The sequence below is a fragment of the Vidua chalybeata genome, chromosome 2, assembly GCF_026979565.1.
Source record: "Vidua chalybeata isolate OUT-0048 chromosome 2, bVidCha1 merged haplotype, whole genome shotgun sequence".
Classification (NCBI taxonomy): Eukaryota; Metazoa; Chordata; class Aves; order Passeriformes; family Viduidae; genus Vidua; species Vidua chalybeata.
This window is the reverse complement of record NC_071531.1, coordinates 38,636,427-38,653,728: the sequence shown is the minus strand read 5'-3', so window position 1 is coordinate 38,653,728 and position 17,302 is coordinate 38,636,427. Positions and strand designations below refer to the sequence as shown.

Sequence of the window (17,302 nt, the reverse complement as noted above, 5' to 3'; positions counted from 1 at the left end):
TAGGGAATTCTGTATTTCAACCCCTGTGAAATACTGTAACCTAGATGAATGCAGAAGGTCTGGCTTTCTCTTCAAGTTTAAATTTTGAAATTGGGCAGCTCAGGAGTGTTAATGTGGCTTAAAGAAACTAAATGGCATCTAAACCTAATCCTTTGAAATCATATCAAAATAGTCTCTTGCAAGAGGCAACAATACAGTCCACAAACATAACTTATTTATGCGTTCTTCCTTTTTTTTATTTATTTATTTTTAATTTATTTTCAAACTCTGAGTACAAAGAAGACACCAACCATGGATACTGAAACTGTGCAATTTGTTGTAATTATATTCCCCCCCATAGATTTAATGAAGGACTTTTAAGTATAATTTATCTTTGATAAATAGTCCCTCTACACAGAATGTTTATTAGATTGACAGCAGAATACACTCTGCAAGCTTTTTTTCCTTGCCACTTATGACTCAGATGAATTTTAATAGGAGTAAAAAGCTTTTATTTGCACAGTAATTTCACTTAAGGATCATATCCTTCAGAAACTGGCAGACACTTGTATGTCTTGATTGCAAAACAGACACTCAAGAGTAAAGAAACATGCATAAGATGTTATTATTTGACTTGTCACACTGCTGCAATTCTATTTGCAGCTTATGTCACCAATTCTCCTATGGGCATCGCCCGCCCTGTCCCTGCACACGGAGCGTGTGTCCGCGTGTGCTGGCAACGTGCACCTGGCAAAGGAGCTGCGACCAGCACAGCGCCCTGAACGCGGTGGTTCGGCGGGGAGAGGGCTGGCTGTGGTTTGGGGTGGAAATCGCGAGTGCCACAGTCTCAATTGCCATGATGATGCCTGCGGGAGGCCTGGGGTTAAAGCTGCTTTCTGCATACAAAATGGTGCTGGTTTCCCCGTGCCACGGCAATTGTGACCGAGGCACATGGCTGGGAACGCGTCCTCAAATCTTTGGGTGCCACTTAGAGCTTCAGGGAACATCGCTGTGGCGTTTTCTTACACTTACTGGGGTGTGGTGTCAGGATCGGCTCATGTAACTATTTGCCTCTGTTTCCGGTTAGAAGCGAGTATTTCTGAGTGAATGGCTGCACTGTTTATCTCACAAAATGTTGTGTGTCCACGCACCATTTATGGAGGATGATAATCCTCTGTTATTTTGTTTTAATTCGGCTTTGAAAGCCGCATTTTAAAGATGTCACTGCAGAGTTAATCACCTTTTGCATGCATTTCTAAATACCTTGTTCTGCTTCCTGCAGAAGCAGAAGGTAGAGTCCCCCTTTACCTTCACCATAAGGATATCGGATTTTTTCTGTCCATGTGAAAATGAAAAGTAAAGACATTTTTATTGTTAATAAAACAATAGCTAATTGTTTTGGAGGAAAACATACTGTTCCAAGCAAGGTGTTGAACTTTACATCAGCAAAATACGCATTTGAATTGTAAATACCGTCCGTCGGATGCTTATTATTAAAACCTTTGTTTAAATTATTGATGAAGTGCGGTGCTGGCCTTCGCTCGCTGTGCCCTGGCGAGGCGGGAGTGTCGCACAGAGACCTGCTGCCATCTACTGGCTCCGTGCGCTCCCTCCCGGGTGCCGTCCGTCCGTCCGTCTGTCTGGCTGAGGGCAGGGAGCTCGCCAAGTAATGGCAAGATTTTAAAAACTAAAAGCTCTGGGGCTGAAATCACTTTAGACAATATTTATATGCCTTCCGAATGGTTTCATTTAAAGGGATGCTCTCACCTGAGGGTCATCATATTCCCCTCTGATTTTAATTGCTGTAAAACATACTAGAGAAAACAACGCTGTCTCCAGATAGGTAATGGCTGCTGAATGGGTTTTATTGCAGATAAAGCATATTCAATACAACGACATTTGATTGTTCTGCTTATGCACGAAAAATCAGAATTGAAATTGAATTAATAGGATTTAATGGCAAAATCCGAGGAAATTACTAACTTCAAACATTAAATACATGGTAAATGCTTAAAAGGTAAATATAATGTTTAAGATCAGTCGTGTCATTGAAAGTCTGTCAGACTTTCCCAAAAGGTCGATTTCCAATTCATCACTGCACTGGAAAAGAATCCCTCAATATTCCTTATCCACCAAAGATAATGTGCAGCAAGCAGAAGCGCATTTTTGTTTTTAAATTTGAATCTCCCCTTTCTACCCCAGTTTTAAAATGAATCTGACATCTCTTTACTGTACTTGATTCTTTGGTTTTATGTGCACTTTGCTGCAGACTGGGGTTGCATATTTTTCTTTCTGCATCATGAAAGTGAAACTCTGAATAAAGATTTCAAACAGTGTTTTTTAGACACTCCCATGAAGAACAGCTAAGAGATGCATTACATAAAAAATATGCCATAAAATAATGCAGGTTATTGACTGGCATTCACCAAGGTACAGTTTTCTGAACCAGTCCTCTTCCTATTCTTTAGTACAAATTGCAAATACTGACGAAGGTTGCTGCGGAGCTGAGCAAGTACATGCCAGAGAAAGCAGCAGAGGACACCTCCAGCATTTTGAGATCTCCCATGCCTGGAACAGTGGTGGCAGTTTCTGTCAAGCCTGGGGACATGGTAAGAAATGTGATCTATATATCTGTGTTTTCATTATATATGCCACAGAAATTTCGCCTTGGTGCAACTGAAACTACAGGTCGCACGGTTTGGTGTGGGGTTTTTTTGTTGTCTTGGTTTTCTTTCTTTTTTTTTTTTTAATCACCTGTAGAATAAAGTGTGCTGAAAGATGTGTGCTGTTTTTAGTTTTAATTTTTAAAATTAATAAGGAAAACTAATTCAAATTAAACTGGCTTGAAAAGAACAATTTTCAGCCTGGTACAAGTTCACAGCAGAAACTCAAAGAAATAGCTTGGTTTTGTATCCCAAATACCTTGAAGGGCAGGACAGGTACAAGGGAGAAAATGGTGAGTAAATTCACATAAGTGTGTGTGTGTACCTGTCTGTCTGTCTGTCTATCTCTCTCTCTGTATATAAAAGCTGTTAGTGCTAGCAGGAGGAAATCATTGATTTTTCTGCCCTGAAGTCATGAAAATATTACTAGAAAAAAAGGGACATGAGACAGATATTTAACTTTACCATTTTTTTGTTTTTTAAAGAAGCCCTATGTTATCTTTTTGCAAGATACATCAGTTGGGAATTCTATGCTGGGAATTTCCAGGCTCATGTAGTAGTCTTCCTGTCTTGCAGAAGGAATAAACTTGCCATACAGAAGGGCAAGGGATTATGCTGTTGCTGGTCTGGGGATTTCCAATGCTTCTTATCTCACATTGCGTTGGAAACAAATTTTTGTTTTAAAGTTGTTAGACACTGACTTGAACTCAGCTTTATAGGAAATTCTACCACATTGTATCATATGTTATTTCTAAGGTCGAGGCCCTTATCTCTCATAACCATTGGAAACAAGGTAGTGAGAGCAGATACAGGAGGATTTGAATCAGATAGTGCAGATTAATTTTAAAGTACTGTCATCAGTTAAATGATGCCATAAACATGTATGTAGCACTTAGATACAAGCAGAAGCTTCAGTCACAAGGTTCATAATTTATGGCATTGAAACCTAGATTTTCTTGAAAGATGATTCAAAAATGGGATCAAGATCTGAAATTTAAAATCAGCATTGCACTTATTAGGTGGCAGTCATCAATCATGCTGGCAAAGTGGTATATTTGCTTACATTTTGCTATGATACCACCTTTGGTTTTAAAATATATGATTGTTTCTGTCTGTGTTCAGTGAAAACAGAGTCATCCTGTTAATACAGAAGATCTGTAGGTGCCAATGTTTGTAGTAACAAAATAAAGACATTTCAGAGGAAACAGATCTAAGTTAAGCTGGTAAAAAATCAGAAATTCTTTTAGCTTCTACATTTATCTTTCTTATCTATGATCTATACATGCACAGACACAGTTCAGATACTTTAAAACAAAAGAACAGTATTCAATTAAAATTATTCTTTATGTCATGACATAGACAGAGGAATCTGCTTTCTTTGTCAAAGGCAAAACAAGTGGCTGAATGAGGAAGATTGTAAGCAAATACTTTTTGTGAAGAATTAAGGGAAACGTTTTTAAGCCAAGGATTTTAAGACTTTAAAAATTTGTTAAATATTTATTTTTGAGAAGTTAATTCTAAATGTTACCAGCCTTCTTGCCATGAAGAATAGTTCTTGTTCTCTTGAACAAATACAATCAGTGGAGAAGGAGGCCAGAGCCTAAGGGATTTTAAGTAAATAAATAAATGAACCTCCCTCCACAAATCTACAAGTGGTGCTGTGCATCAGAGCACAAGTTGTTAAATAATGTGTGTGAGATTTCTTTTTTCCCTTCTTCTCTCCTGCAGCTTTTTGCTGGAGGCACTGAGTGGCAGAGCATTTGAACAGCATAATCTATGTTCTGCTGACCTGAGCTTGTCATTGCTAATTGTGTGGCTTTAATTGCAAAAAACACATTTGCGTTATTGAAAAGGGTTTAGCTTAAATCCTTCCTTTTCAGGACTAGTGTCAAAACGTTTAAAAAAAAAGCGAGCCAGCCAGCGAATGAGGGTAACATCAGCTATCGGCACTGAATAAGCAGTGGGATGGTGGGATTCAGATTACGCCTCTTGGCTGTCTGTCACAAACCAGCTCGCCCACTACAGCTGCTGAAGGCATGATGGGCAGGGAGCTGTAGCTCCTTGATAAATACAGCTCTTTTTGTTGCACTGCTTGGGAAAAGTCTAATTTCTTTAGTGCGCTGGAGAAATGGGAATTTAAGTAGCTCCTATTCTCTGTGCTTGCCACTGGGTTTGGCAGCTCAGATTTGCACGGTGTGTGAAAACAGCACAGCTGAAAAATGGGAGAACGCGAGGTAGTTGTCCATCCTTCTCCTCAGGTGTTGCTGCTGCTAGCAGTAAAGCTGTCAGGTTATAGCTACTCTGCGACTGCTTGCCCTAAGCTGTGAGCTGTGCACTACGGTGTTAGTGCAGCACAGTCCCTGTGCTCACAGAGACACTCTCAGAGCAGTCCATAGCACGGGGAGCTGAGCTGTCATCCCCCTCCTTCAGGTGTAACTTTACAAATGGTGACAAAGCACCGAGAGAGGGTCACCTCATCTTTGTCTGACTGGCCGCGCTTGCAAACTCGTGGTTATTGCCTACGGTTCAGCTCCAGGGCATCGCGCCCGGCCAGGTAAAGCATATGGCGTTTGTTAGTCCCTCTCTATGTTTCCGTAGCCAAATGAGGGGGCAGTGCTGATCTCTGGGTTAGTTCCCCCCACTCCATGTGTCATTGTTTTTACTTGAAGCATAGTGTTCTCTTTCGGTTGCTGTTGCTGAGAAATACTTTGGTCTGGTGAAGCCTGATAGAAGATTGCGTGAGCATCCTCTATCCAGCTGGTCTGATAAGCAGTTTTCAATTCATTTTTTGCCAAAAGATATTGCATATGCAAGGAATTTATTTTCTTTTGTCTGTAAGATGATCTGTAGATTTTAGTAACACAGTGGGGAAGTGCTGTTTGTCATTTAAAGAGAAGCAGAACTTGTGATCCTGCCAATTTCTTTAGGTTTTTAGTTACTTTCTACTTTCTTTATTTTCCTTCATGTGATCTGAAGACTGTAATTAGTTGTCACTCAGTTATTCCTGGAAGCACAATGAAGGCACTCAGAAGCAGAAAGCAACATAAACAATGAAACAGAAATCTGGCTGAGTACAAAGAAGGTTAATATTATTTAGGGAAAGAAGATTTAAATTTAGATTACATTCCTCATAACACAGTCCCATTAGTATAGGAAATATATCCCTTACTGGGGAATGAGGGTGTTTGTGTATTTGTTTGCTAAGTAGTTGTTAATGATTGTGTGCCTTAGGATGAAATTTGGTTTTGGGAGAATTAATTACTTTTTGGCTCCTCATGGTGCTGTGGGCCAGAGAAACCACTGGACCTCAAGAGTCCAGGCAAGTAATTCACTCTGGTTTTGCTAACCCTGGGGGAGCACGAGCCAGCCTTGGTAGCACACAGCAGGATTTTTATGCCAGAGTATGGAGATGGCACTGCATGTGGTTCTTATCTCACCACAGCTACCACAAAGACAGCACCACAAAAACTACTACAGCTGCACTAATTCCTTTATGTACTGAGAGGACAGGACACGGGCAGGTAGTTGAAAATACTTCTTCTTTGTGTCGTTTGGCATGGTTTTTGTACATGTAGGATTCTGTGCACTGAAAGTGCAGGAGTGGGGAAAGCTCTAGATCCTAATGGTTGCACAGGTAAAAAGCAGTGGTGTTGTTCCTAAAGCAAACACATCCAAAGTGTTCCCACTACTGATTCCAAATTTGGTCGTCTGAACTGTCCACAGCAACAAAGAAAGATCTTAGCTGGCCTGATTGCCTTGCAGCCTTTCCTGTATTTTCACCTATGAACATAGTTTTTGCTGTTTCATTTTTCTGTCTGTCAGGAATGCGAAGGTGTTTTTCTTTTAGCTGTATGTTTCTGTTTGTTGTTTTTCCTTTTTAGTAACATTAGCCAGGACAGCTATGCATTGGTCAATAAGCTAATGCCTAATACCTGGCAGCCTAAACCACTTCAATGATCCCCCCCAAAATTAAATATGTAAAAGGAAAGCACCTCTGGGTAAACACCCCAGTGTAACTGAGTCTATTAGGACTACAGCCAAAAGAAGAGGACGATTAATTATTTTCACTGAAGTTTCTAAATTGCCTCTTTTTCCAGGAGATTAAGATTACTCCAGGAAGTTAGCACCATTCACGCCATTTTAAAATGTACTTTTCTCATATAAAAATTCCTTATGATTTCAGCTAGTGTAGCTATGGGCATTAATACTGCATGGGATTAATATTTTCCTACCAAAATGTCAGCTGTAAAATGTAGATGCTAATCGTCTCAGTAATTTCAAAATTGGGTAACTTGAAGGCTGCTTTTTTAGTTGTGTAACTTACAAAAGACACTACTGTGTTTCCACCTTTTAAAAGTAATTAAAGAAAAAAGTTTTAAACTGCATTCATCTTTCAGTTCAGCTGCATGCATTTTATTTCAATTTCTCTTGTTATTCTTTAGAAGAATAGTTTTTAAGAAAATCTTTATGCACAATTTTTCATCTCACAAGCCTTGGGAAATTTTTGCTATGGGAAAATATGTTTTGTTTGACCCCTACTGCTGAAATGCTCACTACTAAAAAGCAAACCAAAAGAGCTTTCTAAATTCTGTTTGTCACTACTCCATTGATTCGTGTGAAAGAAAAGGTGAAGTTTTAACCTTACCTGTTGCCATCAGGCAGTTGTGTGTTGTTTAAAGTTGTATTTGCCATTCAGACCTGAAAATCTTAAAAAAAAAAATTCTCTTTTTTAATCTTATGCTAATTGGAATTTATAGCAGAGAAACAACATCCAGGTTAAAGCAGTAAAAATGTGTTTACTTAAGTTTCACATTCCATTTGGATAAATATGGTATCAGTAATGTAGTAAGATATTATTAAATCAAATACTACTTTTCTCTTGTGTATGAACATTTTTTCTTTTGTTGTCTTTCCTTTTTCTTTCCCTTTCCCTCTTTCCTTGTTCCTGTTCTTCAGAGCATATATAAACTCCACTTGTCAGTTGAAGGAAATTTGCAAATTTGACAAAATATGGTCACAGACCTTACATAGTTTTTATGATTCTATGTATTTGACAATTTTCTTGGGGTTTATCTTTTTGGGGAAAAAACCCTGTTGGTAAACAGGAAATGTTCATGGTTGTATAATATCCAGAGTAAAAGTATTAAATATTACACCATTCTTATTACATAGGGTCACGAGTAATAATTGTAGTCACATTGAAAAAAAAATAATAATATTTCATAATGTTTTTTTTTTATTTGACTTGAAAAAAAATTTACTATATATTTTATGCAGTTGCACAGTCTGAGATTTGTGTTCCAGTATGGTGTAATTAAGAAGGAAATCCTATTATGAGAAGTTAGAAATAGTCAATATTATTAGAGTTTCCATCTAGGAGAAAAAATGTTACTAATCCTTTGAGATGAATTCATACAAATTTTTTATTATTTTTGTGGTGTACTTTGCCTTTTCAAGTAATAAACAACTTTTTAGCAGTTACTAAAAAAGTTGATTGATACAGATTAGGTTGAGTTAGCAGAAGAATAGCCTCAGAAGTGCTCTGCCTGAATATCACTTGCCCAGCACCCTGGGATGGCAGAGGCAGTTGGGGCAGTGTGTTTTGGATAAGTGGGAGTGCAATGACCAGTGCTGATTGCTGTCAGGGGGACATCAGTGACCTTTAGTCAGAGGTCAGAAGATGTGGGATGTGCTATGTTCAGCTTCATTCATTAAAGGAGTGTGGCAAAAAAAGTTTTGTAATGATTTGTCAAGTACTATTAATTGCTGCTAATTATATTTGCAGTTCTGTAGCTCTGGTTTAAAAGTTAATTTGGAAAGAAGAGAAAACTTGCACTAATTATTTTACATGGTAATGGACAATGCCAAGGAATTGCAATTGTTGCTTATCCAAATTCCTCTTGATTTGTTTTCTTGTTGGATGCTGGCTGCCAGGTTGCCAATAAGTCAGAGAGAAAAGAAATCTGGGGAGGGAATGATACCAGCATGGACTAAGTTTAAACAACAAATAAACAAACAAAATTCCCAGTATCTTCATAAAGAGTGAATGCATACTTAATTCACTGCTCAGAGATTTTGCACAAGCATAAAGAAGGTGCATGTTTGCAGTTATTTTGCAGAAGGCTGCAAGAGAGGATAAGTCTCTTTCATATGGCACTATCTTGCATTGTCCCTTTTCACTTAAAAGGCTCAACAGGGACTTAAGCTGCAGAAGAGTGGAAATTGTGAATGATGTTTACTGGTGTCTTCCCAAAGATGAGGAAGGAGATACCAATAAAATACAACTCTCACTTCACTTCTAACCAAATCTAAGCTCGTATTCGCTTCAGGCTGTCATTGTTTTTTTCCACTTCAGCTCCAAGAGCCTTAAAAATGTTCCGCATCAGAGCACCTGTGTTCTAAATATAATGGTCTTAAAAATGTAATTGAGGGATTTTCACTTTTGTAGGCAAATCAGCAGGGTTGATATTGATCCGTCTTTTTAGGGAGCCACAGTGCACCAGAAGGTGATACTGTAGAGGGCCCCGTAAACCCTCAGAGCCTTCTGTCTAATTTGGCAGAAAAACACAGAATGTCGGACAACAAAAGAACGATCCGATTCCGTAAGAAATCTTCATCCCTCCCACCTCCTTTTCACAAGATAAAAAAAGAGACTTAATTTTTTCAGCTGCACACAATGATTTGGTGCTCACTCTTGCATTGAAACAGTTGCTGTCAAAACAGGCAGGAAACAGTTTTCTTTTAATTGCTGAAATCATTCGGAAGTGCTTCATGCACGGCTTCTATACAGCAGATGCTGTGCATTAATTGGCCTGTGTAGGGCTGACCCAGGGTTCCTTGCAGCGGGCCCAATTTTAGGCAGAGGGTTTAAATAGCTTATTTCTTATTTTGTATAACCTGGCGAACATTATGAGCGCGCCTGCATGTGGGGTATTTCATGGTCTGCAGTTTCTAATGTCATGTGGGTTTCAAAACCTGTGCTTCTCTGGTAATGTACTAGCAGCAGGTAAGCTCTAAATACCATCCATCAGGAGCTAATTTTTTATCCAGATACTCCAATGACTGATGAACCTGTCTTTTGTATGAATGTTCAGCACAGGAGAAAGCCATATGCCCCTGGCACTGGTTCCTATGCATTCTTTACAGTTTGTAGGGAGGAGATTAAGGAAAAAACAAACAACAAACCTTTACATTTACATGTCTTTCATTTATTTAGCAGTTAGGACTTTCTAAAATAGCGCCTTTTTTTGCTTTTTTTTTTTTTTTTTTTTTTTTTTTTTAACAGTGAAAAGAGATTTAGGTCTTTTAAACAATCTGACTACCGCTACTCATTTTCTTTATCAGGAATATTACTGCACACCCTTAATAGGGAACCTTGTTTTGCTACTCCCCGTCTGTTCAAAACAGACCTTAGCCCATTAGAAGGTCCTCCCTTGTGTGGGAAGACCACAGCTGTTACTGTAAATCTCATCCAGTAACTGTATCACCCCCATTTTGTGGCTCTGAAGGATGAAATTGAGAAATGGAATACTGTGCAGTCATCCTTTACATCTCCAATTTTAGGCCTTTGCACATCATTTTCATGCTTTTATTCCAAATCAAACAACATTAGTGAGCAACACCAGTCTGTGCTAAATGCCTGGTGTCTAAGCAGCACCTACGATCTTTGTTTTTGGAGAATTTAGGATTGGGAGTCAAGTTGGGGTTTTGTTGTGGGTGGGTATTTTTAATTTTATTTTTTTTAATAAATAAACTCTTCTCTCCTTTCTCCCCCACTGAATCTTTCCCAGTCCCCAGAGTTTGTCAGAAGCAGAAATCCAGATGGTAGTGAGGTGCCTAAGATGGAGGATGCTCTATTACGCCTCCGAAGAGGAAGTGGGAGCTCAGCATGGCTTACAAACACAACTTTAAAAAGGCTTCTGTTTCTTTAAATCTGTCTGAATAAAGTGGATCTAACTTCTTGTGAAGGATATTGGGGGCTTTAATCAGAAATAAGAAGTGGTTTAAATCATTAGCACAACAAAGCAAACTATAAGCTTGAAGATAAAAGTCTCAGGGGAAAGAGTCCTCTGAAAATAAATGGGACTTGATAGATTTCCATATCATTTATAACTTCCCTTAATTACACTTGGAAGACTTGCCAGTAAAACTGGAAAATTGGCAGCCTATATCCATTATAGTAATTTTGCCGACCATGGCAAGCAGCTGGCTTTACTGGATTTTATTTCCCATCACTCACAATTAATCATCAGCTGGAGATGTCTGAAACTCCTCAAAACGTAGCAATACTGTGTGACATTCAGGCCTCCTTAAAATGCTGAAATCTGCTGAGTAAATGGGCCGAGTTCCCCTTCCAGCGAACTCATTTTGGTGCGAGGCAGGCTGCCGGTTAATGAGTGCCACTTCGATAATCGGATGCGAATGTGAACCCTGACCTCATGTCAAAGGAGAGGACGCAGCAAGCTGGATAAAAGATCGGTGATTCAGATCTGCAAACTTTACACCAATTAGACAGAGAGCGGGGAAATACATCAGCGCCCATTGGGTTTATCAGAAAGACTTGTGGGGCTTGTGACCATTTTGTAAGCCTAACATGGGAGACGTCCTGTCACAATCATTAAGTCTTTATCCGATGACGCCCCAAAGTCTGCAGAAAGTGTACCATATTCACAAAGATCCTGTGGTAGCGGTGCCCTCGGGTGTGAGCCATCTTTTCGTGGTCCTGAGCTTTAAAGAGCCCTATCTCTGAGTGCGGATAGTCTTTGTGGTCCTCACATAGGTGCAATGGGAGCGGGTCGGCGTTGCTGCTTCTCACATTCTGCTTCCACGCTGTGGTGTGAGTTGCTTGGTTGGGAAATGACCAGAGACAGTTCCCTGTCCTGTGTGTAACCTTTTGGCCAGCGGAGAGAGCAACCACCGTGCAGTCCCGGAGTGACTCAAACAGCACCACTGACTGGTCCCAAATTCACATTACAATTGTTAGCAGCATTGAGATGTTAAGTACCCTCTTCTTCAATGATATTTTTTCTTCTTTTTTTTCCCTTTCTTTCTGTTTTCTGTTTACTTTTCCTTTTCACTCTTTGAACTGCACCATGCAGAAATAAACTGCTAAAACACAGACTGCAGGTCTAGCAGTTAATCACTCATTTATTTTGACATATCAAGAAATGTAAATGTCGATTTGTCTGTAGTGTAACTCTGTGGAAAAGATACCTGAGATTAATTTATTTTAAGAAAAGGAACCCTTTTACTTTACTTGGTTCAAAGAAATGAGATTTTTTTTGTTTGATTTTAGTTGCCTGTATTGACAGATTTGGGTCATCACTGAGACCTCTCTAAATGGAAATGTAAAGATGGTGGTTTTCACTGGTTTACCATCCACTGAAAGAAATAAATTATATGATGAAAATACAGCATTAAAAATGGTCCAGATAAATCCTTAAATAAGTTAGACAGCAAGAACTTGTACACATCTCTGCGGTTTTCATTTGCAGGCTAAATAACAGGCAAAATGAAATATGCAATTATAGAATGAAAGAAATTGGACAATGCCCAAAAGACTGAAAAAGAGGAAAGAGAGATACAAGTGCCTAATTTCAGGATTTGTCGTTTTTCAACACAATGATTGGAGCTGTAAAGGTTTAATGTAAGAACAGTAATTAAACTTATGTGCTTAAGTGACACTTGCGCCAAGATAATTTTCAACAAATTGCACATCATCAGAAGTACTGACACGGCTTTTCACACGTGGTACCTGCTGAAAGTGCCTCCTTCCTTTCAAATTAGTAAGACTAGATGTTAGCTGGATACTTCAACTATAAGTTTTGTGGGTTGAGGGGGTTATTTCCTTCCCAGACACTGTGTCCTTTGTCATCAATCCCAACATGCATTATATAAACCACAAAAACTTTAATTTTGGGAAAGAGAAGAAACTGAGAAGAAATTCAGATTAAGGGATATATCCATCCCACAATCACTAACACTTCCTGCCATTTTAGCATCATACTTTAGATGTACTGCGACAGTTCCTTACTTTTCCCATCAATGTGTTTCCAGAACTCTGTTTAGATAATTGCTGACTGGTTCAGTTGCACACCATCCTCCTGATGAAGCCATGTTACAGTTAAATGTAACTGCTCTAGGAGAGAGTTTCTTGTGGCCTTGTAATTAGGCCACTGAATTCAGATCTGCTGTCCTTAGCATCTCAATCTGCAGCAACCTCTAGAAACCTGTGTTATCGGCTCTCTGATAGCAGAGCTTAACCAGAGGGTGGCAAAGTTGTTTCTGAAATGCATATTTTAATAATAGCATTATTTAAAAAAACATCTCTTCCAACAAACTTCCTTGCCTGTTTTTTTTCCTTCTCTTTGAATCCAAAGTAGATATTCATTGCTTCCTCATAACCTCAGAAATGTTTGGGAAGTTCAGAGCAGAGGGAAGAAAAGTAATGAGGTAGGGAAAAGGAGAGGAGCAGAAGAAAGGAAAGGAAGAGTGAGCTGCTGGGACAAGGCTATGGGCAGAGCAGCAGGTGTGGAAGGAAGGAGACAAAAGACAGGGAAACGGAATAGAGGGGAAATAACAAGTCCTTGATACTATTCACCAAATTGGACACCTGCTAATGACTTAACTGCTTGCCTGAAGCTCAGGATGGAATTTCTGCAGGGTAAGTGTTGGGTTTTAGTTATTCTGTGTATCCAGTTAGTACACCCTATTCCCATAGCAAATGCTTTCCATATTTACCCTCCAAAACCTCTCATACTGTTGTTGCCAATCTCTTGGAGAAAGGGTGTGCAAGCACCTTTTAATGTAATGGTTTTTGTTTTGTTTTGCTCAGAATCCACAGGCAGATATCAGCGCTTTTTAGTCACTTAGTGAAAAAATAGCTTTACTTAAATTTTTGGAATGTTCTTCATGCAATATACATTTGATCTCTGACTTCACATCTGCCTGTTAGTATATTCCTCCAAAGTGGTACACACTTGTTCTTAAATATGTATTATTCATTTTATATATAATTAGAGAAATATATCTAAGTATATATATGTGTATATATAAACAAACATTTTGTTGGCACCGGCACATATAACAGTGCATAAACCAGATTTCTGCAGGTTTCAGATTATGCTGTTTCCTGAAACTTGGACATCAGAGCAAAAGCTCCCCAAACTTGCTGAGATAATGTGGGAATAGCAGACTCCATCTGCAAAAGAGCCCAATGAAAAGACTTGCAGTGGGCACTCGGAACCAGGCATCCTATAGGAGTGTACAGATCCTAGATCCTGGCATGTAGGTCCTGGCGCCCTTCCTCTCTGGCATGCAACATCTTTGGGGAATGACCAGCTAATTGCTGGGTTACACTGGGTAAATTCCAAATCCCTTGTTTTGCCTCTCATGTTTAGGCAGCCTCCACAGCCACTGTCAAGCCTTGTTTCCTCTGTGCAAGGTGGTCCAAGACAGTGGTGGGAGGATCTGACTGGGAGGCACAGGGAGCCCAGCAGAGCAGCCCAGTGGGGTCCTAGTGACCTTGAGCTTGCACATGCCCGCTAGCAGGACACAAACAAACAGAAAGAGGAAACCTCAGGGTTTCCTATGAGGAGCTCTGAGCTGTGGTGAATGTGATGCGTTTGTCTCCACGGTGCCTCCCCTGTGGATGACAGCTTGTGGCTCCTCACTGATGTGCTCCTTTCTGTCAGTCCAAAGTCATCAGCCACCATCAGAGGCTGCCAAGTGCAGATGTGTCACATTCTCCTCAGCATCAACCCACTGGGTACTGCTGGACCTTCCAGCCCAAGCTCCCCCGGACACCTGCCAAGGAGCTTTTGGCTTCTGAATCAGTATGAGTATTTGTGGGCCCTGCGCCAGGCAAGCAAAGCAGAAGTTCCCTGGCCAAAAATGCACAGATTAGATTTTGCTCTGCATTTAATTGATGTTGAACTGTGGTTGTGTGAACTGTGGAATCTGGAGCTGAATGGATGGGATGGGAGAGGAGCCTTTCAGGTTTGCCTGGGGTAATAGTTTTAAGTAGCTGATTTTTTCCCCTTATTTTGTTGCCAGTTTTTTTGATTATCATTTGTGTTGTGACTGTGTAACTGGCTGACTTGACTTGTGTTATGAAAGTCTTTATAGCATTTAATGAAATAATCCTTTTATTTTCCATAAGAATCATCATACTTAGAACATTTCAAATCCTCTATTCTCATTTTGTACTGCTTGAATTTCATCAGGTTTCGGAAGGTCAAGAGATTTGTGTAATTGAAGCAATGAAAATGCAGAACAGTATGATTGCTGCTAAAACAGGCAAGGTAAGCCACCTTAAGTCACTTAAAACCATATGCAACATGTCAACAGGATAGAATTTAAAAAGGAAGAAAGGAGGATTCTGATTGTTAAGGAATTAAGTCTGATTGTTGTAAGTCTTTCAAAGTGAGGTGTCTTTAATTTTGTAACATTTGCATCTGCTGTGAATGCTGTTAAGTAGTTCGGAACCTTAGATAGCACAGCAGGAAATAGTTTTACTGGCTTCAGAAATTCATATAACTCTTTCTCCTAAATGATTTGTTTTCTGTGATGCTACAATGCTGAGTTGAATTGAAAGGTGTTGCAGACCATTTCTCCAAATTTCACCTTTCCAGAGAAGAGCGATCTCTTTGCCAGTTAATTATTTAATGGCAAATAATTTGTCATTAAAAAAAAAAACCTACCGAGAACAAGGCATAGAAAGTGCTTTTGCAGGTGGGAGAAAACAGCAATTTTAAAATTATTGTGACTGTTAAGTATGAAGCCTAGATCTGCACATTTGTTAACCTTTGCAAGGCTATGCATTAGCCTATCCTGCTTCTGAGGGATCAGCATTGCAGCCCTGGAGCTGGGACTTTGCTGCAGTGTAGGATGTGCTAAAACCAGCACTCTGGGCAAGGAACTGGTTAAGCTTATGTGACAAGAGCATGCACTAAACCCAAGTTGGTCTGAGGACTGCCAGACCTCGAGCTGGGACTTCAGAGCATCCCTGTGCCAGATTATAATTTACAGCCTGAAACCATCACCTAGTCATGGGCCCCAGATCCATCCTTTCCAATCGGAGAGCATAGTGTGGTTCTGGATGATACATTCTTCTCTACTGCTGATTTCCTAACCTGTCCTAGCCCATCTCTGCGTGGGGTCAAGCCCCTCTGCTCTCTCTGAGGCACAAACCCCAGGGCAGGAGCCTTCAGCCCGCATGGAGGCAGCAGGGAGCCTGACTGTGGGCAGGGATGGGGTTTGCCACTGGCAAGGTTCGCTGAGATCTCAGGATGGCTCTCAATGCCAAGGACTGTTTGTGTGTTTACAAGAAAGGCCTTTTTGGCACAGCTCTAATATTATCACCCAGGCTGGGTCCCAGACTTGCCTCTTCCAGTGCATCCAGTGCAAAATTGGGTCTCAAGAGAAAAAAATACTGAGAGGAGTATGTTCCCATTCCTTTTGCTCTAACATTGCCACTTTATTATTTTATTTAATGCATTAATTTATTTATAATTTATTTTTCTCACTTGATTAATATTTCCAAGCATTTGGTTTTTCATCTGCTGTTATTTAACCCCTTATTGCTGCTCTTTGCATCCACTGGTTTAAACTAGTATTTGTAATTAAAATGCCATTCCCTCTCCCACCCACCCCATTTATTTTTCACTTTAACCTTCCCTTTCCCAGCACGGTGTTCTGCAATCCATGGGTCTGTTCCTTACCATCCTGCTTGTACTTCTACTGATAATAAATGTTTCCCACTCACTCAGTACAGATGCCACATAAAATCTGTTTTTGGTTTATTAATCCTCCAAAGTAGGATGTGAAAGGTGCACAGGCCATTCAGGGCCTCCTGGGTACCTTGCAATGTCCCCTTGGTGCACCCATTTTAATAGCAAGTGCATTTTTTGACCGTTAGAATGTTAAGAATTTGAATAAGCACAAAGGTTTTGGGCTGTGTGGAAATGAAGCTACTAAACAGAATTCTTCCTTTTCTGCAGTGCAAAGTCATGGCTCTGAGTGCTAAGATAACTTGGCTTCTCCACAGGAATGGGATGTTTGGCACAGGCTGTTAGTCCATGTTTTGATGCTTTGAAACTGTGTTTTGAAACTCAGTTCATTTGTCTTCAGCTGGAAGACATTCCCATTTTCATTCCTGACTTGAATTCCTTTTCTGTAGCAAACCCCATCTTCCTGTTTGTAATTGTGAGAAAAGTGGCTTGTTTTTATCTACTTTGAGTTTACTCCAGCTGCAGGTGGTTTAAAAATGAGAGAAAGCTGGAGATGAACTGGGGAGCCTCCTGTCTTCTCCAGGACAGCTGAGCCTGGGTCAGCACAAGGAGCCGGCCCCGCTGCACGGCAGAAATTGTTGGGGAGTTTGAAGCACTGGTTAGCTCCGATGTTTGCTGAACCCTGGCTTTGTAGAAAAAGAAAAGCAAGGGGTGGAATGTTTTTCATACTGCTTTCATCTCCTAGAAGATTGAGGCTCAGCAATTGGGTACGCTGCCCAGCTACTGATTTAGAATTAAAGCCCTTGTTTGTACGTATCATGCTGTCTTTGCCTGTGCTCAGCATCATTTCTGGAGCAGTGCTGTGAGTGTGCCTGTGCTACAGAGATCTGCTTACAGCTCACATGGCTTCAGACTGTCAAACATGGATGT

The 17,302-nt window shown here is 40.1% G+C and overlaps 1 protein-coding gene across 3 annotated transcripts in view; it reads left to right on the top strand.

The window, feature by feature from the left end:
* The window catches only part of PCCA (propionyl-CoA carboxylase subunit alpha), a 271,887-nt gene that overhangs the window by 253,259 nt on the left and 1,326 nt on the right, over window positions 1-17,302 (top strand). For 2 of the 3 annotated variants that reach the window (XM_053933606.1, XM_053933621.1), the window contains 2 exons: window positions 2,448-2,588; window positions 14,867-14,944. In XM_053933606.1, the coding sequence (XP_053789581.1) occupies window positions 2,448-2,588; window positions 14,867-14,944 (219 nt within the window). Of the gene's footprint in view, window positions 1-2,447; window positions 2,589-14,866; window positions 14,945-17,302 lie in introns of those variants that run through there. The other variant, XR_008428960.1, reaches the window with a different exon arrangement.